This window comes from Hylobates moloch, unplaced genomic scaffold, assembly GCF_009828535.3.
Source record: "Hylobates moloch isolate HMO894 unplaced genomic scaffold, HMol_V3 SCAFFOLD_9, whole genome shotgun sequence".
Lineage (NCBI taxonomy): Eukaryota > Metazoa > Chordata > Mammalia > Primates > Hylobatidae > Hylobates > Hylobates moloch.
Window position 1 is genome coordinate 12,631,490 of NW_026652284.1, and position 23,187 is coordinate 12,654,676.

Below are 23,187 nucleotides of genomic sequence, written 5' to 3' on the forward strand. Positions count from 1 at the left end.
TATCGCTCCGTAATATAACCATTTCAAGTTGCTAATGATTTTTGTTTTGTTTTGTTTTCTCATACTTGTTTGTTTATTTTTATTTATTTATTTTTTAAGATAGGGTCTCACTCTGTCTCACAGGCTGGAGTGCAGTGACACAATCTTGGCTCACTGCAGCCTCCACCTCCCAAGCTCCAGTGATCCTACTTCAGCCTCCTGAATAGCTGTGACTACAGGCACACACCACCACGCCTTGCTAATTTTTGTATTTTTAGTAGAGACAAGAGTTTCGCCATGTTGCCCAGGCTGGTCTCAAACTCCTGCGCTCAAGCAATTCGCCCGCCTTAGCCCATAGTTCTGGGATTGCAGCCATGAGCCACTATGCCCGCTAATAATTTTGAAGGCTGTTTAGCAGCTAACAAATATGTTCCTCTTGATCTAACACTTCACCAGTGCTAGAAATTTTATATTTGATTTGTGATACAGATTCTGGTGTGTTTTTACTTTGTGTGTTTTGCAGCAACAAGAATATCTTAGGACATGAGTGCCCTCTCAAGTAGAGTTTGTGTGGATATTTAACTTAACCAAGTTGCTAGTTCAGTTAGCACTTCACTGACAACTATAGTGGAGTGAACAGGGAAACTTAAGCTCTTATTCTTAGAGGTATCTTGAAAATGTCCGGTGGTATCTTCTAGCCAGTTCTCTGGTTATGCCATTTCAGTGGGGGAATATATGGGGAACACATTTGTCTTCACTCCTTCCCATGCTCTTTTTTGCATTGGTTTGAAGATTTTACATATTTCTGAGAACTCTAGTCATTTCAAATATTAGTTGATACCACTATTTCTTAAATATGTGACTTATAACAAAAAATAGAGAAACTATACATTTGGAATTTACATAATCTAGAAACAGTTTACTTTAACATAAGCCTGTTCTTTCAACAGATTAGCTCATCAGAATGCCAAAAGGCATTTGTGATGGCTGTTTTAACTCATTAATATATGTTAAAGTAAGTTTTTTGGTTAGATTTAACTGGTTCAAGAAGGGAAATCATGTATTGGTTCAAAAATAAGAAAAAGGCAGATTTTAGCCTTCTTAGGGGTGGGGGAGAGCCAAGGAAACAGCTGCCTCGTTTCAATTTAAATAATTTAGAATATTTTAAAATTTGGACTGTATAGACAGAGTTCTGCAGAGAATTAAATGAAGTAATATTTACTTTTAGGGGCTTTATCTAGACTAGAAGGTATGTTGAAGTGAGGAACTATTTTGTTTCTAAACTGTAGGTGGAATTTCCCTCCCTGCAAAAAAAAAGAAAAAAAGAAAAACAAAAAACAAAAAGCAGGATCACTCTCTTGGATTACCATTGTGCAATGATCCAAATCAGCAAGCTAACAGCAACACTTATTTTATTAGCTAATATGTACACCTTACTCAAGTTCTGTTAATTGTTCCAATCATGTCTTTGTAGGAAAAGAAAACGTTTTCACGTTCAGTTGTCATGTCTCATGTGTTTGGCTGGTACCTTAGTCTTTGTCTTTTATAACCTTTCAGTTTTGAGAACTGGTTGGTTATTTTATAGAATGTCCCAAAGTTTGAGCTTATGTTTCATCATGATTAGATTCGATGTATGCATTTTGGGCAGAAATCTACCAGAAGTGATGCTCTGTTTTCTGTGCATCATATCAGGAGACATATGATGTTGGTATGTCTTATTACAAAAGTGTTGTTTTTTTTCTTTTGTAATTAATAAATATTTTATGGGGAGATATTCTGAGCCTATGTATTTTGTTACTCCTCAAACTTTTACCTACTCTTAGCATCCATTTATGATTCTTGCCTGAATTAATCATTGCTGTGATGATTGCCAAATGGCGATTTTCTAATTCCAACATTTCTTTTTTACTGATTAGTTGCGATCTCCTTTAAGGAAGAGCTTTTCTTTTTATTTACTTGTTCATTCCTTCCTTTCTTCATTCATTCACATCAGGCTGGACTCATGGATTCTCATTTTATTCAGTGGGTTTTAGATAGGATTTTACTTGTATTGATACCCTTGTAAATTTTTTAACAGATCATTCGTTGTGAGAGAAACCAATAGGCTGTTTTCCCAAATTCTAGGAGTGTGAACTTTGCACGCAGTGGATCTTTTCTTCGGGATCTTGTTCTGGGTGGAATCAATTCGATGGTGGCCCTCACTACTTCCAGTCATACGTGGCTTAAGAATGTGATGGTTTAGGAGCATAATACATGGGAGATACTTCCTGCTGCATTTAAAAGTTAAAATGTGGAAGTTTGATGTCCGGTCTGAAGGGCGAGGCACGGACCTCCCTGGACCAGAGCAGGTTGGTGGCCCCGGGCGGCCTCCCGTTGGCGGCTCTGGGATAGAAACCGCGGCGCATTTGTAAGTGCTTGCGCGTGGTTCCTCCTCGTTGTCCTGTTGAAGTTGCTCTTGGTCTGGAACGCGCGCTGGTCGTTCTTTCAGCACTCCGCTTTCCACGCCGCACGCTTTTCAGTTATGCTTTTACATTTCTCCTCGACTTACATTTCGTGAGCAAAATGGTCCCATGTTTTATTTTTTCTCGTGCGTGGGCCGTCGTGAGGCTTTAAACAGGAAGCTGGGATAGGACCCGGGCTCCGCTACCAGTCACCGGGCCTTCCGCGCCCCTCGCCCCACGCCGCGGGTGCGGTCCTCCCTCCAGCAGAGGGTTCCGGGCGCCGGCGCGGCCCGCACGGGGCCGGCAGCCCTTCCTGCCGGCCGGGTGCGCGCGGCGCCGCCGACAGCTGTTTGCCATCGGCGCCGCTCCCGCCCGCGTCCCGGTGCGCGCCCCGCCCCCGCCAACAACCGCCGCTCTGATTGGCCCGGCGCTTGTCTCTTCTCTCCCCGCAGCCAATCGCGCCGGGCGAGGAGCTCCTGGTCTGGTACAATGGGGAAGACAACCCTGAGATAGCAGCTGCGATTGAGGAAGAGCGAGCCAGCGCCCGGAGCAAGCGGAGCTCCCCCAAGAGCCGGAAAGGTAGGAGCCCCCCGGCCCGCCCGCCCGGCCCCGGCGCCACGCCCGCCCAGGACGCCGCCCTGCCGCCCCTGCTGCTGCTGGCCAGACCGCGAGGCGGGTCGCGGGCTCGGGCGGCGGCGCCCGCGGCGTCTCGGTGACCTTTTCCGGACTCGGCCCGGCCCCGCTCCCGCCCCGCGGTCCCGCTCGGGCCCTGCGATCGCCGCCCTCCCGCCCTGCCGGCCCGGCCCGGCTGCTGAATCACGGCCGCCGCGCGCTCGGGCTGTTTCCTAACTTGTGACTTAGCTCCTGGGCGGTAGAAAGTGCGCGGACGCCGCTCCGGGGCCGGACGTTCCCCTGCTGGCACCCCGAGCCGCGCTCCGCAGCCGAGCGCACGGCGGGCGCCCGAGCCTTCTCGCGTCTGGCTTGACAGCCCCGGCTCCGCAGACTCGGGCCCGCCGCGCAGGACGCGGGCCGCGTCGGCCGCGGAGTCGGGGTGGGGGAGTAGGGGAGGCAGAGACAGTGAGAGACAGAGACAGGAGGCGGCGGGGAGGGCAGAGAGACTGCGGGTGCGGTGGGCTTCCGAAAGGATGCCCAGGGGGGATGTGGAAGTTAGAGAGCGTGTTGTTTTGTCGTTTTGACTCAATTCTCATAGTTTTACGACTTCTGATGATTTCGAACAAAAGGTAAAGTGTAGTCACACTTAAAAAGGGAGGGGATAATTTCTGGGTAGGAAAATAGTTTGGTTGGCTGTATCATATTTCCAGCTGGCATACTGACACGTTGGGTTTTTTTTTTTTTAAATGAAGAATTTTAATGTGAATTCGGGAATAGTTCATAGATCCCAGTTTGAAAATATGCCAAGGCACAGTATGGTAGTTTCTTATTGATACAAATACAGGTTTGTGTTTTTTGTTTTTGTTTGTTTGTTTGTTTTTGCTCGCCTTAGGTCTTAAGTAGATTTCTTTTTAGTCATCTGAACGAACGAGTCCATCCTTTACCCAGAACATTGCAAAGTGAGTTGTGGAAGTCATACTGTAAATAAAATCATATCGTAAACTCGATTTCGGAAAATGTTAAAATCGGCATTAAGGAATGTAGGCAAGAAGTCTGTTCTGATTTTTCAAGTATGTATTCTTTGTATATCACCACAAAATTGAAATAGAATTAATTCCCCCGTGGAACAGTTCTAGTAGGCCTTTTACTGAATATGCATTGTCTGTTTATTGAATGTGATTTAGTCACTGCTTCAGAGCGTTAAGTGCTTTTGATCCTGAATCAGACCATCAGAGTCTAGAAAATTCCCATTTTTTTTTTTTTTTAACTTTTAACTGAGTTCTGGGATTTTGTTGATACTAGGCTTAGTGCTTAACTGCAGTGAAAACTTATTATGTAATTCAACTTGTTCCTTTATTTAGTATTCATTTTGTTTATAACTAATGTTACCAGCCTTCCAGGTAAGTTATTTGTAGGGGGCTGGAGATGGGGAGAACAGGACCCTCTTTACTGTGCCACTAATCATAACTAACTCCTGTACTTAAATAGATTTGTAGTTTAATGGCAACCTTACTTTAATGCTTTTCTCTGTTTGGCATACTTTGGTATGCATGTTTAGAACATACGTCATTACTCTTGCTTTTTTGTTTATCTGTTTATTTTTCTCTTAGTTGGATTTGGGGAAAAACTTGAACATATACTTTTTGTTTTATTAGTGATATATGAACTTAATAGCTGCATTTTTATACCTGCGTAGACTGTTGGTGTTTCGTATTAAATAGTTTATATTTCTTATTATCCTATTATTTTGTACTACTCTGGGCAGCCTATAACCCAGAATCCTAGGTTTTAATTAATTAAAAGACATGTTTATGCAGAGCTCTCTCTTGGAACTTAGTCTGTTTTTAACAGCTTACTGGTAAAGAGACCTGTTTGCTCTCTAAGACTTAAACTTTGGAGAGTTTAAATAATGAGTCAAACTTTTTTTACTTTTAAATTAAATACTCAGTTAAAACCAATTTATAGCTTGCAAAGACCTGAAATGGAGTCTTTTTTTTTTTTTTTTTTTTTTTTTTAGTTAACTCAGTTCTATTTAGGTCTTATGTGTGACCTCAGACATTTAAATAATATCATTTCAGGCAGTGATGTCAGAGAGTGAATCAACATAAATGTCATTCAGAGGCAATGTTAACTTAGTATTGCTGAAAGCCGCATGTTGAATACATAGAGCCGACAGGTAGATTGACAGTGGGCTTGACTTCATTTTCGTTATGAGACAGAGAGAAAACAGGGCTGAATTCTTCATAGTTCTGGACCTCAGCTCCTTTGCATGACAGCTGCTATACTTACAGCTGTGCATTGCATGTGGTGCCTTTCAGAATTCATCAGATCGCTGGTGGATCATAAGGCGTGTTTGGGTAGAGCAAAGCCCTGATTTCTTTACATACAAAGTAGTGGCCCCTTCTCCTCTCTCCCTTCATCACCTCTCCTCTCTCCTCCCCTCCCTTCCCCTCCCCATATTCATACATTCATCTAATGTTTATTGAGCCCCTGCTGTGTACTAGGCACTCTGCTGGGTTGTAGCACACAGTGATGAGCAAAAAAGCAGTGGTAACTCTTCTTATGGCGCCTTTAGTCTAGTGGGGGAGACAAACATTAAATCAGTAAATAGCTGATCAGTGCCTAGACGGCTGGCATGTAGTAGGCCCTCAATAAATATTCATTGATTGGCAATGACTCACACAAATGTGTTAGAAAGGAAAAGAATGCAGTGCTTTGAGAACACAGTTCATATTGTCTGCGACCTTGGAGCATGCATTTTTGCCATGGGCCAAAGATGAATATACATCAGGCATTTTAAACTGGACTTTAATTTGGATTCCCAGCTTTGTAATTGAGCTTCACTTTTTATATATCTGAGCAGCCTCTATAAAATGGAAAATAAGTTCGCTAGATGGAATAGATTAAACTTTCAGGTAGAGAGCAAGGAGGGTTTTTAGTGTCAGGTGTTTCAGGCTATTTTAATGTGAACCACAGAAAAATTATAATTATAAAATAGCATAGAAACGGTCAAATTTAGAAGTATTTCTCATCTTCTTGATCTCTGTCCCCTGTTTGTTTTGGTGAGAAATGAGAAATTGAATTTGCTTGTTAGCAGTAAGCAATGACTGTTGGCAAATGCTCTTCCAGAGTGTAGATTATAATAGCAGAGTGTTTTCCCTGCTCTCTCAGTTACATAAGAGCCTTACCTGAAGTTCTTTCACCTGGAGAAACAACAGTGGCTTTCTACAAATGAGCTTAGTGGAAGGAATGAAAAAGACAGGATGCCTGGGCGTTTACCAGGTGTGCGATCTTGGACAACTCATGTCACCTTTCTGAGATGAAGTTTCCCTAGCCTTAAAAATGAATATCATCATATCGATGATGCTTGTGCCACCTAACCTCACAAAGTTGTCAAGAGCAAGTGAGATAATAGAAACATGCTCTGTGAAGCTGTGGGCTCTTGGGAACTGTAAGTACCACTTCTCAGAACATGGCTGGCATTTACTTCCCTGCTACTTGCGGAGGAACTACTGAGTTGGTGACTCATTTAATCAATGGGGATTTATGGAGCACCTGTGTTAAGCCCAAAATAAGCACTGGGTCTCTTCTTTCCCTCTTCCTTCCTACGTCACAGCCTCATTCTGTGCTGATTCACCCTTATTTTAGGTTCTAACCTATTGACCTCGCTGTTCACAGCAAATTAAGAGAAAAGAGTTTATAGCGGCAAGAAGTTTTATACCTGAAAGCTGGACAGTGAAGGAGACAGAAAGTTTGTAACAAAATCGGTAATGAATTTTAAAGAACAAGTTCCTTAAGGTCAGTTAGTAGGTTCAGATAGCCCTTCCTAAAAACCATAAGTAGTTCCTGAGAATATTAACTAGTTTATAATTATTTATCTCAGCGACTTGTAGTCACCACAGAACAGTTAAATTATAATCAGCTTAGCAAAGTAATATTTTTATCTGTCTCTACGATCAGAATTGTTTAAATTAAAAACTTTGGTACTGTGAAGATACTCAAGTTTTTTGAAATTGTATATATTTGAAATTCTTCTCTAAAGGTGCTAAATAACAAGCCTTTAGAAACTTAAAATATAGGGAGGTAAGACAGCCACATGCAAAGATAACTCAGTCTAAGGTAGTCTAAAAAAAGTGCAACACGGATGGTATAGGCAGTAAGGACTATTGACCCTCCCTAAGAGAAGGAAAAAGGGATACTGAGCTGGGCTGGGCTGGCCAGGGAGCCTTTATATAGAAAGAGTGGCAGGATGGGGACATTTCAGAACAGAGAGAGGAAGGAGGAGGACGTCAAGAGGAACCTTGGGGGCTGAGAAGTTGTAACTGTGTGGATGGTCTTCCCCTCTGTTATTTAACAAGTATTCCTTGCGTCTGTGTCAGGCACTATTCTGGGTGCTGGAGTTTCAGCAAAGAACTAAAATGACAAGGGTCCCTGTTCACATGGAATCACATTCTGGAGAGTGGGGAGTACAGGCCAACAGATGAAGTAGGTGAACCTTGTCATGTCAGTGGTGTTTTGTAGGGTGGGTGGGGGAGGTATGGCCTGACTGTAGGTGGGAGGTCAGGGGTGACCATTCTGAGGTTGTGACATAAATGACACAGGAAGTTCTAGGGGCTGAGGGCTCCAGGAAGAGGGACCTAGTTCTGTTAGCAGTTCTACTCGTGTAGAAGCCTACGTGAGTATTTTTGGATTATGAAACTCAGTTCTGCAAGTGGACATATATTGGCCCTTTTTCTGCCAGACGCTGCTCCAAGTGGCTGGGTTGGTTGTTGGGGGAGATGAGAGAGCTGACTACAGCAGGCAGCATCCTCCTCCAGTGCGGAGTCTCCAGTCCGTTTCATGACAGCCACGCGCAGGTCATACTTGGTGTTCCGGTTGATGTGGGAGAGAAGGAAAAGGACACTCTCCAAAATTGGGTAACTTGTCCCAGATCACCCTACCAGTGAGTGTCAGAGTCAGAGTTTGAACCGGGTTTCCCATGCCTTTTCTTCCACATGACGAGTCAGAATTTGAACCGGGTTTCCCATGCCTTTTCTTCCACATGACGTGGAGCTTTTTGTCCACTCCTACATGCGCTTGACAACAACAGAAGTGACAGCATTGGTTCCATTTAAAGTTGAACTTAGGGAATACATTTAATAAACGCAGAGAGTGTACGGGCTTCTGTGGAGTTTGATCTCCTAACCTTTCGTAGCAGCCAGCAGCTCTGTTTCAGGCTCCAGGCTGAATGACAGAGGCCTGGCTGTGGTGTCTGAGGATGATGGTAGATGGGCCCTATGAGTACTGGGTGCCTGGTGGGCAGGTCCTGTGCCCACTGACTTACAGGGCACTCGCCTGTGGTTCCTGTTTGCAGGTGCTGGAGCAGGATGTCGAGTGCTTGGACATGGCAGTGTTCCTGTGTCTGGCTTTATGCTGGCAAGCTTGTGGCATTAGACACAAATGAGCTGTTTCTGGGTTGGTCAGTCCTGGAGGGGCCTGTCTCTGCTGTAGCTTTCTGGCTGCCTCCTAGCTGAGAGTGCCTTTGCTGAGCATTGAATGTTCCGTCTCTGGTGGTTGCCTGCCAGGATGAACTCTCTGCTGCTGTTGTGGTGGTGGTCTGTTTTTAACAGCTCAGGACAGTTTTAATTAGTAGTTTTTCAACAGTAGGAGTTCGGGAATTGTAAAAAAAATTTGCGGTTCTGCTGCTGCTACTGAATTGCTCCAAATTTAGATGAAAATGTTAGTCAGTAGATTCGTTTTGTGCCGTTGATTCTTATGTCTATCCTTGTTTACAGGGAAATTATATGGATTAACCTAATTTTTCAAAGCATTTTGCAAATTTTTTAGCTGTAATTTAGTGGATGAATTTGCAAAAATCCTAACATATGCCATGATTAAAAAGTTTTAAATATCATAATTGAGTGTATTGGGAACCATGCTGTGCTCTATTCTTGGGTGGTTATTTTGGTTCTCTTGTCCATATGTAAATTGGAAGGTAACACTTGCCTAATACAGAAAAAAGGTTTGATTATGATTAAATTTTCTAAACTATATAAAAGAGGTAACAAGATCCTATAGTAAATTCAAAATACTTTAGTTGATTTTTACAAATCCACTTATAATTTGAAAGTAAAAAACCCAATTTCCTGTGTTTTCTTTAAATGTGAACACTAGGTTATTTTTCTAAATGATGAATTTTTATTGTTTTTTTAAAACTCCTGCAGTATTTTTTTTTCCCTAGACAATTTCATGTTCCAGTTTACAGATAGCTGTTACGATATTCAAACCTAATGTTCGTGAGAGCATTATAGAGAGGAGGGTGTAGTTATTTTATTTTTCAATCAAATAACTTTTAAAGTTTATTATTTTGTAGAGACAGGGTCTTTCTGTGTTGCCCAGGTTGGACTCGAACTCCTGAGCTCAAAGCTGTCTTCCTGCCTTAGCCTCCCTAATAGCTGGTATTACAGGCATGCACAGGGTGTAGCTTTGTATTTAAAGTTGCCTCTAAAGAATTGAGGAATTGGAGGCCGGGCACGATGGCTCACACCTGTAATCCCAGCACTTTGGGAGGCCGAGGTGGGTGGATCACGAGTTCAGGAGATCGAGACCATCCTGGCTAACATGGTGAAACCCTGTCTCTTCTAAAAAAAAAAAATACAAAAAAATTAGCTGGGCGTGGTGGCGGGCACCTGTAGTCCCAGCTACTCGGGAGTGAACCGGAGGCAGATTGCAGTGAGTGATTGTCCCCTGAACTCACCCTTCTCAAAAAAAAAAAAAAAAAAAAAAGAATTGAGGGCTTGGATAAATATCCCAAGAACACCATTGTGGAGGTTAGAAATAGACATTTCTTTTAGTTAAATGTTGTATGGAGAACTAAAGTTGAAGTTTCAGGTAGACTGGCATGGTACTTTGTTGGCATTCAGACGGCTTGTTTATGTTTCACATGCTGCCAAGTACAGGCCTAAAGTTTTATTTTGACCATCCATCTGGCTCAGAGTGTTGCATTAGTATTCATAATTTGGTTGAAATAGTTTAGAGGAGCTGAATGACATGGAGAAACAAAAGTTACTTGAAAATGCTATTGTTTCTCTAAGTGAAAAAGAGAAATACTGCAAGTAGCTGTTTTCCTTTTTGCCACTCAGATTAAACCAGTTTTCATACATTACAAGAGTTCTTGGCTGAATTCATTTATTACAGTGTATTTTGATATGGACATATGTCATGACTTGATACTTATTTGCACATCGTGTCATTATGCCATGAATCACTCATTTCTATTGATGGTGACAGTGACAGCAATTACACTTGTTTCTAGCATTATGCTGGTTGCTTTGTGTATACCATAGCTAATCCTCCCAATAACCCTGCAAAGTTGAGATCCGTATCCTCATTTGTAGAAGAGGAAACTGATGCTCCGAGGGGTTTCATGCTTTGGCCAAGTTCACACAGGTCCTAAATAAAAGGCTCTGTCTGTCTAAATCCAGTTTTTATTCATAATGTTTCTAAGTAGGACAGTTATACTGTATAAATTGCAGTGTTTTATTTGCTTTACTAACTAGCCAAGGTGAATTTTCACTGCTCACTGTAAGAAGTGCCCACTTTAATCCTAAATACCAATTCTGTGATTAAGTGAAGTGTTTGGTGTAGGAAAGACAAGTCATGGTGACACCTTCAGCTGTTTTTGCTTTGGAGATTTATGGATTGCGTAGGTATATTGTATTCCTTCAAGCACCTCAAATAGTTTTTAAAAACACAGATTGCATTTTTACCCCTTTCTAGCTATTGTCAGGTGTTTTTTAAATGACATATTTGTTGGTTTAAGTTTCTAATGAATGTTTTCTTTCTCTTAGGTTTTATATTATCTTTGGCATTACTTTTGAAACCAAAAGAGCACAGTAAGACATTGCTTTTGCCTAACTCCCTCTGCAGTGCGGAGGATCGAGTTTAGGATTATAGAGCTCCTTCATTTTGTCTTATTGATGAGAAGCTTTAGCTTCCAGCTCTGCAGCACTGGTCTTGTGTTGAGACTGGGTTAACAGTCTGGTTGTTCCACCAATAAAAATACACATTTTAAAGTTTTCTTAAGCTGAATGTTATAGACAGTGAACATGCTTTTTAATTAATGTGTAGTCTAAAGATTAATCACGGAAACTGTAAGTGCAACTCTGATTTGTTTGTGGATATACTTGAGTTACATCATGCTTGGTTTTTTCAGCTTTAGGTGGTGACATTTTGTTTTTGTTTTGCCAAAATGTTTATTTGCAGAGGTGGATAGCTTTTTTTTTTTTTTTTTTACGTTCATTTAAGAGGAATGCACGTGAACTATTTGAAGCAGTACCTTCTTAAGAGGTTTTGTTTGCTGATAAAGCTTTCCTATTCTAGCTGCTTGACTCATTCCAGAGGAGAAGCATTAAAGGAGACCAGAAGGTGAAAAGAGTCACCCTAACCTATCCGTGTGTGCTCTTGAATTTTCCTAAGGAGGGGCACGCGTTTATTTCCTCATTGTCTTTATCCCACAATAGATTCTTAGAATATGTATGTCTATATAAAATTTTTAAAACTGCTTGAGTTTGTGGCCGAATGTAATGTGGCTTTTTCTACTTGGAACTTTTACTGAGAGTACTTTATTCGATTGTTAAGACTTAGTAAGTAGTGGCCAGGCGTGGTGGCTCACACCTGTAATCCCAGCACTTGGAGAGGCAGAGGTGGGTGGATCACCTGAGGTCAGGAGTTTGAGAACAGCCTGGACAACATGGTGAAACCCCGTCTCTTAGTGAAAATACAAAAATTAGCTGGGCGTGGTGGTGGCTGGAGCCTGTAATACTAGCTACTCGGGAGGCTGAGGCACAAGGATCACTTGAACTCGGGAGGCGGAGGTTGCAGTGAGCTGAGATCGCACCACTGGACTCCAGCCTGGGCAGCAGAGTGAGACTTTGTCTCAAAAAACAAAAACAAAAAAAACATAGTAGTTAACACCCCCGCCCCAACCACGCAAACATACTGTAGGCAAGGCAAAACTGCAGTTTGTAACCTAGGCTTTCAATTTTCAAAGGTCTTTAGCATTTTTCTTTCTGTTCTAACCTGTTCTCTGAAAAATAGGAGAAGATAACTTTGTTTAAAAGGTTAAAACTTGGTGTGTATATTAAGAAAATATCCTAAGGGATTCTGGGTAAGAGACTAGAAAATTCTCAGTGTTCTGGAGCATTTATTGTAGCAGCTTGCTATTCCTGCTTCTGTGGCCATGATCCTGAAATTTAAAAATATTTTGATGAAAGTTTTAATAATCTAGTTAATGCGTAGTTATTTTAGATGCTTATATATTAAAAGTACATACCATTTTTTATTTTTAATATAAGAATATTTGAATAGTTTCAGAGGCAAGAGATTTATTCTAATGAATAAGATGATGATACTGTGTGTGTGTGGTATATAAAAATAACACAGTTTATAAGATAAGAATATATAACATCTAAAATACTGCTAATTTGATACTTTCATGACTTTCAATTTTATATGTTCTTATTAGTTTAATCAGTGTCTGAATGATGAAAAACTAGGGGTTCACTCTTAGTGAATTAGCTGTCTGTTACCAGTTATGGACAATAGCAAAGGATCGACTAAGTTAAAAAGAAAACTAATACAGCATTGCTTAGGCTAAAATTCCCCTACCTTTTTTTTTTTTTTTAAATTAAAACTGCAGCGATAAACAATCTTTTTTCTTGTATTTATAATCCTACCTCTTGGGGCAGTCTTTTGTAGATCTCCTGAGACACCACATGCCACAAAAATGAAGGCAAACTGGTTTGTTCACCCATGTTTAGAACCCCAAAATGGAATTATGTGCAGTGTTTGAAGTTGCAGTGCCGTTTAGAATGGGCAACAATGCAGTTTCTGAGCCTTTTGTTATTCTTTTTACCATTTGGCCTCTCAGGTTCAGTTTTCATTCTGTTGCCAGTTTGAGATGTAGGATATGCCTTTCTGGTTCTGTTGGCTACATTTTCATGTATGGGATTATCAGAGCCTGCTTCTCTGGAATAAAGAGATTACTGGCCATAAGCAGAATGTCTAAGGGCCTGTGAGAAATGAGGGTTCCTACTGTCCACCTCTTGTCTTGGTACTTTTGCCATGAGGATGTTAGTGTTGGTCATAGCTGGGTCCCAAGTCTTCTAACCTTCTGTAGCAGGTTTATGCTGTGGGCAGCACCATGATGATAATAGTTGTAGTTTTGATCTTTTATATGTGGAACAATCTCCTTGACTATTTACACACAATGGACTGTAATTTTTGTAGGATTAGCACTAATGTTGAAATTATAATTTCCCTCTGACATCCAAGAAAATAAGGAAAAAGTATCAATAATAATAAATATCATATGTTGTCAGTGGTTTCAATCTTGGATTTTTGGACCAGGGGTTTAAGATTCCAAATCTACTTGATTTTAGGAATTTTGTTAATTGCTAAAGGTGTGATCCACAGTGTCCTTCCCTTGTTAGGTGGGTCGTGGGCATGTTTGATAACAAGATCAAATTTGAGTGGTAAGCTTAATACCTATTTTTAGTTATTATAAACCCAGGAATTCAGGATAGAAGATAATGTAAATTACTGTCTGTGTGCCAAGATAAAATTTGGGGTTATAGTAGAGTTCAGAAAATATTAAATCAGGAAAAAATGATACTCATTCAATTTCTGTCTGACTCTTTTAAGTTTTAAAGACAGGATCCTATAAATCTCATGGGTGATTGTCAGAAAGTACATGGAATTGGTGAACTTTGTTTTCATAGCAAATGATTCTCGTGCTTCCCCCTACTCTTCAGTTTCTATGCTAAGCACATAAAAAAAAACCTGCCTAAAAATTTTTTTTAGTGGGTGGGAATATACTGCTTGGGCTTCACTTGCTTTTGCATTAGATGCAGATTGATCAGTACTTTGATAATGGATAGCTTGTTTAAAATGAGCCTGGAGTGTGCGTGTATGTTGGGTGGAGGGGAGGGGGGAAAGTTGCTGACCCGGCTATACCTTGAGTGTTAGGAGATGTGCAGTATGCAGAATTTATTGTGATAAACCAGAACATAGCCTTGGAATTAAGAGACCAGATTCACATACCAGCTCCACCAGTTAATCGCATTGTGACTTCGGATGGGTTACTCTCTATGTTTTGGTCTTTAATTTGCCTGTCTCTAAAATGGGAATATGAGCTACCTACCCTACAGGGTTGCTGTGAGCATTAAGTGAGAACATTATAGGAACATTGCTGGCACACCAACCTTTGGTTCATCCCGTTGTAATGGTAGGCACCAGCAAAATTCATTCTGTGGTAACTGCCGTTCTCCGGCCGGTTGGCACACTTCTAAAAAAAAATAATAATAAAACAGCTTCGCCATCTTGTGTAACATGTTCTCTTAAAATCCATATATTTTCCTTTTGCATCGTGGAGTGAATTAAGTTGGTTTCAAATTAGATAAGAGTAAAGGGTCTCTTTGGATCTGCACCTAAATAGCTACATCATGGCACTAAGGAATTCTTCATGTGCAAGAAACCTGCTTCTCTCTTAAAAGCAGTCTTGTTTCACTGTTAACCAAACGAGGACACCTGTGGTGACATAGGTTGGTGCATTAGGTTACTCTTGGAATTTGATTTGTTCCATTTGCCTGGGCAGAAGCAAACACGTCTCGCTGTTTGCCCCTCTTACCTTTATATGGTCCAAAGCACTCATGACAGTTATAACAGGATTTTATGTGAATGAATTTTTCTTAACATTTTCTTAGGTATTAAATTATCGGACAGCCCTGAAAGTAATTGTGTGGGAGCAGTTTCAGGGCTGTATATGACAGATTTTTTTTTTACAGTCTTTCTGGGTGTGAAATCAGGAAAAAACCAAATGGACGAAAGGACCATTTTCTTAGAAGGTGCTAATTAATTTGATGATACCAGTTTTCCGGGAAGAAATGTCCCAATGATCTGTGCAGCACCTTGACTGGGCTTTCTGAGGAGTTGGAGTTCTTTCTCAGCAGTCGCATAGGTACATTCCTTCTGCTGATACACAATGCTTGTACAAACTCACAACTTAACTTTGTAATAACACAGGAGTCCCTGACCCCCAATGTTGTCTACCAAATGTTGTGTTTACATCCATTTGTGACTGGGGAGAAGGGCCTTAGATGTTACTTGATACTTGGAGGGGCCCGAAGTCTCCTCTCCGAAAGATTAAGAACCACCACAGTGAACCAGTATGTTCAGTTTTCAAACTCAAGCAGAGACAGTTAGAAGCAATAAAATCAGTAGGTTACAGACTTTAAAAATGAAATACACTCACAGCTTACACTGTTAGAGCATTAGTATATACTGATGTGGACGTGAGTGACAGAATTCTCTCAAACTTCTGTCTTCATTGGACTTGTACATTTTTATAATAATATCTGGGTGGGATCCTGTGAATCATCGGAGAACAAATGAACAAAACAAATGGATGAATTAGGAATTGTTAGTGGAAGCAGAATGTCATTGTCTTCATATGAAGGAACATATGCAGACAATTTAGATTTGTAGGCGTGCACTTTGTGTAATTTGTTTAGTAGCATCTGTGGATACTCCTTACAATCGATTCCATTTATTGAGTCTGTGCCAGGCACTGTGTGGCATTCGTTTTGTGCATTACCTCATTTACTTCTCTTTGACGACAGTATCTGATCAGTATTACCAGTATGTATCAGAGCTGGTTCCCATCTGCCTCGAATGGGATTATTTCTTGTTAATCAAATCATGGCCCAAGGGCTGCGCAGCAGTGTTTCATGCTATTTCACTTTTATGGGTTTCTGTTTTTGAGGACCAAACTTACCTTGAGGACCTACTTTATTCTGAGTGCCACCACCACACTGGGGAAGGGGACAAGAGCCTAGCCCACTGTCTCACCTCAGTTAGGGTCAGCTCTTTGCAGGGAGCACGAGTAACCTTGGAGACACAGCAGCCTGCTGGGAGCAGGTGAAATGAGTGTGTAGGTTGAGAGACCCTTTCCACCAGCCATGGACGCTGGCCTAGGAAAGACTCCTGTTTCAAGCCCTAGTCCTCTGTGAGCCTTCCTCCCAGGCTCAATTTGTTCCCTTTGGGCATTACTTTACCCCTATATTGGCAAAAAATAGAAAAGCCTCAGCTCAAGGACAATGTGGGATAATCCTTGGAGACCAGCACCAAGGAAGATCGCGTGCTTCTGAAAGGCTCCATTCTCAGTGCCAGAGCCTGTTAGCAAGGCCAGGTCCGCAGCGCGCGCTCCTCAGGCTTCTCTGCTTTACCTGGCTCCCTTGGTGGATGGTACTTCACATCCTCTCCTGCGATTGTGTGGATGATGTGTTGGTCCGTAAGTGCTGACAGAGGCACGGCTGCAGGCAGGAGGTGGCTAGGGCACAATTGAGATCTTCCACAGCAGTGGGATCTGGTTGATCAGCAACAGCGGAGCTGAGTCTGAAAACCTGTGCTGGAATAAAAGTGCCTCATTTCATGGTGGGCCGAGTGGTTAGGTAGCTCAATATCTCTGTAAATGCTCTTGTTTTTATAAACCTCTGCTAAAATGCGGCATATTCAAATGTCGTTGCTTAGTCTTTGCATTTTTTAAGAGAAGTAAAATAAAAGCTGAGGTAAAGAATGATGATCACAGCCAACTGCCATGACATCGACCCTTAGGTTAATACCGGCAGGCATTAAACATGATTGTTTAAATTAGATATTTGATTTAAATAATGATGGGTATAATAACCAAGTGTGGTGAACAGGAAAAAGAATATGGGGTATGTGGCTGTTTGGAAAGAGGAAACAGATTAATTTTTTTGTTTGAAGTGATGATGTGTTGCATAGAATTGAAAGATTTCTACCAAAAGGTTAACAGGCGTAATTTGAATGCTAAGCATTTTTGGCTATTTAATAGTATCTGTTGTATTTTTAATCCCTTTAAAGTCTTTATAACTGTGTGTCCGTCGTGGGTTTGATGTTACTGGGGATCGTGTTTTTTTTCCTGAACGGTTTTCCTGAGTCGTATTGGATAGGCAGTAGACAACAGAGAAACACTTGAGCAGTACTTTTTGCCATCCAGGCCAAGTAGAAAGTAGAGGCTTTTTCCAAATAGCACTTGTAAAACTGCGTATTTTACAAAATTTTAAAATGTTATATTTTATCTCAACCAATAACATTTTCAATTATCTCATTAATTTTACTTTTGTTGGCATTTTCTTTATGAAAAATCATGTATTCATTTTTTTGTGTGTAATATAACCAAGTGCTCATCTGAGAAAATACAATCAGATAGAAATATCATACCCTTATCAATACTCTCTCACTGGGAGCCACCTGCCAAAATTTGAATGTATATCTTCTTGATTTCCTTAAATTTATCTCTGTGTATACATCGTAGCCTGATTTGATTAATTAGTTATATGGCTTGACCACTGTTCATATGGGCATTTCTGTAACCAAATGTGAAGAATGAATTTTGAGTGTTTTCATTGTATCTTGTTTCATATTTATGTCAAATTTTTACTCCTTGAAAATATTTTAAAACAGTGTTGTAGTTAATTCATCAGGATGCAGTATTGTAAAATTTGTCATGGGCTTTAAAGGGGGAAACATGATTTTCTTCGTAGTTGAGAGTAAGCGGTTCTCGAGGGTGTGGCCGTCTCTTCTGTTTTCAGGGTTGCCAGGCACTGGAAACACACCTCCTCTACAACACCTCCCACTTTGGTTTTTTCGGCCACGGGGGGCTGAGTCCATAACTTGAATTAGGTTCTTTATTTTGTAGTTGCCTCTTCACTATTTATATGTAACGTTTTCAGATTTTAGGTACATTTTTCAGGCTACTAGAAAAACATGAGAAAGAAACCTAGAAATTGATTATGAAGTAGAACAGGTCAGCATCTTGTTTATATTTAATTATTCTCCCAAATCATTTTGTTCATGCCACAACACTTTTTGAGGCTCCAAAGAAGGTAAGGAAACTTAATGCTTTCTTATCTTGAATTTAGTGAAGTTTATTTGGGAAGCCCTTTCTTAAGATGTGGAATTATCCAGTCAAAACCACTGAAAGCCTTTTTCTGACAACATAAAAGCTCGGACTCCCTTCCGATGGATCTTTGCTGTTCACCCATCAGCCTGACATTTGGAAGAGTTAGGGGAGCCTGCAGCCTCCACAGCTACAGAGGCTGTGCAACAGCCCCCCTGGTGGGAAGCAAGCATTTCAGGAATTTATACTGCAGTCTGCAGAACTGCAAAATCTAAAACTAAAACTTTTCCATTGTTTCTGTTGGAAGCAAAACCTAGAGTTGTGTTTTAATACCATGAGCTACTTAAAACCAGAGAGGTTTTATTTTTATAATTTGCCTCCAGGATTACAGATAGTTCTTGGTTAGTTTAACTGCAGAAAAAGATTTGAAATTATGCCAAACAAGCTTAACAGAATTTTTTACTGTCAGATAAGTTTCAAAGTTATTTTAAGTGAAAAAGGAAACTATAGAAAATGCATGGCATGTTAACTTTTATAAAAACTAACTCTTGCAGCGTCTTACTACTTCAGATCTATGGGGCTTGCTGTGCCGCTGATTGCACCTTGACCAGTTTTCACAGCCACTTGTGATACTTGTGATCCTCTGATAACCACACCTACCCCCCTGTGGACCTTTCTGAAAGCATTTCTGGTTGAGGCACACTGCTGCCCCCATCAGTCCTTCTGCCCAAGTTTCCCGGTTCTTTTGTTAATGACATTTGATGACTTCCAGAGTACCAAGTCATTCTCTTACATTAAAGCATACATTAAGAATATTGAAATGAACTGTTAATTCCTTGTGGACAACTTAATTTTAGGTATCCATTTCCAGCTTCTCTCTTCCTATCATCAACCCAACTGCAGAACATTAAACTACTAGGCACATATGCAGCAGAGCTGAGGTTTAATTCCAGTCGACCTTCACCATCTCACACATAGCATCACTTGGCTATTCTTTTGGTTTTTTTTGCGACGGAGTCTCTCTCTGTCACCCAGGCTGGAGTGCAGTGGCGTGATCTAGGCTCACTGCAGCCTCCGCCTCCTGGGTTCAAGCGATTATCCTGTCTCAGCCTCCTGAGTAGCTGGGATTACAGGCGCTTGCCACTGCACCTGGCTAATTTTTGTATTTTTAGCAGAGATGGGATTTCACCATGTTGGTCAGTCTGGTTTCGAACTCCTGACCTCGTGATCTGCCTGCCTCAGCCTCCCGAAGTGTTGGGATTACAGGTGTGAGCCAGCGCACCTGGCCTGCACTTGGCCATTCTTAAGGTAACAACTTCGCCATTATCCATTGATTCCCCTTCCTTACCAACACAATCTATTACAGATTGTAATTTTAAAAAATTTTACAGGAGTCATTTAACATGGACTTTATACTTTCCTCCTCCCAGTTAAGCCTTTTCATCTTGCTTTGAGAACTCTAACTTTACTCCAAACCAGATGTATCCTGAGTGATACTAGGGCCACAGCTGGCCTGCTGTCACAAAAGACACCTTTGACTTTGAAAAATTTGAAAGGCTGTATTATAATGTATTGCTCATTCTTACCTGAAGTGCAGGTGACGGAGATGACCTTCAAGGCTCTTTTTGCTCCAGAGTGTTCTGGTTCTTCTCTCAGCCTTGAGCATAGTGAGTCCAACATCTACCCTGTTCCCTAGGGTCCGTGCCCTCAGCTTAGTCATAATGCTTTTGTCAAAGCCTTTCTTCAACCTAGTGTGAAAGCATGGTTCCAGTCTTCAGTTTCCTAGGAAGGGCCCTCTTATCTAGGGGCAGGAAGAAGAGGAAGACTGCAAAAGGGTGAGATTCTAGATGGTAGTATCTTAAGGCTGGGAGGAGGAATTCTAAGAATGAAAGAAATACCAAATTGTCAAATGTGAAGGAGAAACTTGGGACAAATAAAGCCTGAAGAACTGTTGGGTTTTGTAATTATGGTATTAGTGATAGCCATGGGAGTTGGATTCCTGTAGAGTACAGAGGGTGGAAATTCAGTTGCAAGGATGAAGGACTGATGGAGGGCAGAGGAACTGGAGGCAGCAGGCACAGCCCACCTTGGTGAGTTGGTATCAGCCCTGTTGGGAAGCCCATGTCCTCGATGACCGTTCATGGTACAGCTGTGGAAATCTCCCAGTTGGAGTCTTGTCTGATTTGGAACCAACTGTGAAGCTCCCCAAGTGAAGATCAGATGGACCTAATTTCTGTGCACAGATATTTAATTCTGATTTTATCCTTCAGAGTTGGATAGCTCCCCAGTGAGGAGGCAGCACATCTAGAGTTACATATAGTTTTAAATTTAATTCATTTAAATCACCAAATGCATGAGCCTTCACTGTTGTGATGAATTTTTAATGTAACTTGAGCAAGGCCCCCAGAATTTTGCATTCTCTCTACTGCCTGAACATTTTAAGGTGAAACATTATTCTCTAGAATTTCCTAGTGTGTCTGTCCAGTTTATTAGAATAGTAGAACATAGTCCAGACTTAGGTTAAATTTTTCATGTGATGCTTTAGGCAATTTTATTTTTGTAACTCATATCCCAGGCATCAGCAGTATAATGCTATACATAGTCTTAGAAAATAGTCATTATGCCTGTTGAATGTCTTTGTATGGTAACTATTTCACTACAAAATCCAGTTTTATTGATATTATTCAGTGGTGAATAACACTTGTTCAGATCAGGGTTCTGTGCTGTTGACTTATTTCTGGCATAAGATAAAATAGAAATAAAAAAAGCATTCCAATTTGATTGTTGCTTTTTTTTTTAAACTATAAATGCAGTTTAAGTCTTTGTTTTGTTTTTGAGACAATCTGTCACCCAGGCTGGAGTGCAGTGGCATGATCATGGCTCACTGCAGCCTTGACCTTCTGAGGTCAAGTGATCCTCCCACCTCAGCCTCCCAAGTAGCTGGCACCACAGGCATACACCACCACGCACAGCTAATTTTTTTTTTTTTTTTTTTGTAGACACGGGGGTCTCACTATGTTGCCCAGGCTGGTCTTGAGCCCCTAAGCTCAAGCAGTCTGCCTACCTTGGCCTCCCAAAGTGCTAGGATTATAGGCATGAGCCACTGTGCCTGGCCAATGCAAGTCTATGCAACTTTTTTCACTTGCCCTTGAAACCAGTGAAATCATGGATGTAAAGTGCTTTGTAAAGTAAGGTATGCTGCTGGATGCCATGGCAACCCCTGTAATCCCAGCACTTTTGAGAGGCCAAGGCAAGAGGATTGCTGAGCCCAGGAGTTAGAGACCAGCCTGGACAACATAGGAAGATCTTGTCTCTACAAAAAAAGAGGCAAAATTTAGTCAGGCATGGTGTCACATGCCTGTAGTTTCAGCTACGTAGGAGGCTGAGGCAGGAAGGATCACCTGAGCCCAGGAGGGCGAGGCTGCAGTGAATCTAGATCATGCCATCGCACTCTAGCCTGAATGACAGAGTGAGAGTAAGACCCTGTCTCAAAAGAAAAAAAAAAGTATGCATATTAAGTCATTATTGATATTAGGAAGTAACTATAAGAGAAAGATCATTTTTAACATTTTGTCCTCGAGTTTGTTTTTTGTTTTTTTTTTTGAGACGGAGTCTCGCTCCGTCGCCCAGGCTGGAGTCCAGTGGCGCCATCTCGGCTCACTGCAAGCTCCGCCTTCCGGGTTCACGCCATTCTCCTGCCTCAGCCTCCTGAGTAGCTGGGACTATACTACAGGCGCCCACCACCACACCCGGCTAATTTTTTTGTATTTTTAGTAGAGACGGGGTTTCACCGCATTAGCCAGGATGGTCTCAATCTCCTGACCTCGTGATCTGCCCGCCTCGGCCTCCCAAAGTGCTGAGATTACAGGCGTGAACTACCGCTCCCAGCCTTCTTTTTTTTTTTTTTTTTTTTAAGATGGAGTTTTGCTCTTGTCATTCAGGCTGGAATGCAGTGGCACGATCTCGGCTCACTGCAACCTCCACCTCCCGGGTTCAAGTGATTCTCCTGCTTCAGCCTCCCAAGTAGCTGGAATTACAGGTGCCCTCCACCATGGCTGGCTAATTTTTGTATTTTTAGTAGAGATGGAGTTTCACCCACCATGTTGGCGAGGCTGGTCTCAAACTCCTAACCTCAGGTGATCCCGCCTGCCTCGGCCTCCCAAAGTGCTGGGATTACAGGTGTGACCCACTGCTCCCAGCCCTTGAGTTTTCATTCTGGCTTTGCAGCTACTGTAGTTGTGTGGCATTGGGCAAGTTATTTCACATCTCTGCTCTTTGGGTATCTCCCTTGTAAAGTGATTTATGCGTTGGGACTTTGGGGGCTTCTAGCAAAATGGATCCATTAAGTGGTAGGGGCATCAGTTTTACAATAAGGGCACAGTACAGGCCCAAGAATGAATATACTACATTGGTCTTATTCTCAGCAACTAAGTACACAGTTAAACTTTATTTTTGGCACGTGAGCACCTTGATGCAGTAGATAACTGCTGTTTTCCTTCTGTTGTATTCAATTTCTCATCTTGATGTATTCATTTCTTTTCCTCATGCACATAGTGTTGTCCTGTCCCTCTGCTGTTCCTTGTCATCATTTCCATTTCACTTTCCTTGTGTTTCATTCCTCTGTCTTTCTTGTCTAGACCAAGCGGAGCAGCCAGCTGGCAGTAGCGCCCTGTAGGACCCCCAGGACCCGATGGTAAGTGCACTTGTGTGCTTGCCAGGCTCCCAGCAGCTCCTGCTCCTCTGCCTCGTGGAGAGAAGCTCACAAATGCCATCCCCCCTCTGTAAATGTCCTTATGGGTTTGGTTTTTTCTTTTTAATTTGATGACATATAGGACAGAAATCAGGTGTCAGAAGAAATCAGTACTGGTTTAAGGAAATGTAGCAGGTTCCACCACCTGTTGCTGCAATATTTGGCGGTTGTGAGGGACACCAAGCATGTGTATGTGTGGGCAGGACCCTTGGTTCTGCTTTCTGTTCTGCCATAGACTAATTAGTTCCCCTCTGGCGCTGGCCTTCACTTTTTCCCACAAAATTGAAGGCAGGACAGGTGATTTCAATAGCCCCTTCATCTCGAGTCCAAGGCCCTCACGATAAGACATAACAACAGATGGTTCTCATGAAGATTGAGAACATTGTTCCAGGTGTCAGATAATCTCAGTTCCATGGATGAATGATAGATTCGTGATAGACTCA

At 41.7% G+C, this 23,187-nt stretch overlaps 1 protein-coding gene across 4 annotated transcripts in view; it reads left to right on the top strand.

Moving 5' to 3' along the window:
• The window catches only part of PRDM2 (PR/SET domain 2), a 108,856-nt gene that overhangs the window by 30,255 nt on the left and 55,414 nt on the right, over positions 1–23,187 (top strand). For all 4 annotated transcript variants that reach the window (XM_032758984.2, XM_058443694.1, XM_032758991.2 and 1 more), the window contains one exon: positions 2,873–2,999. In XM_032758984.2, the coding sequence (XP_032614875.1) occupies positions 2,873–2,999 (127 nt within the window). The remainder of the gene's footprint in view (positions 1–2,872; positions 3,000–23,187) is intronic.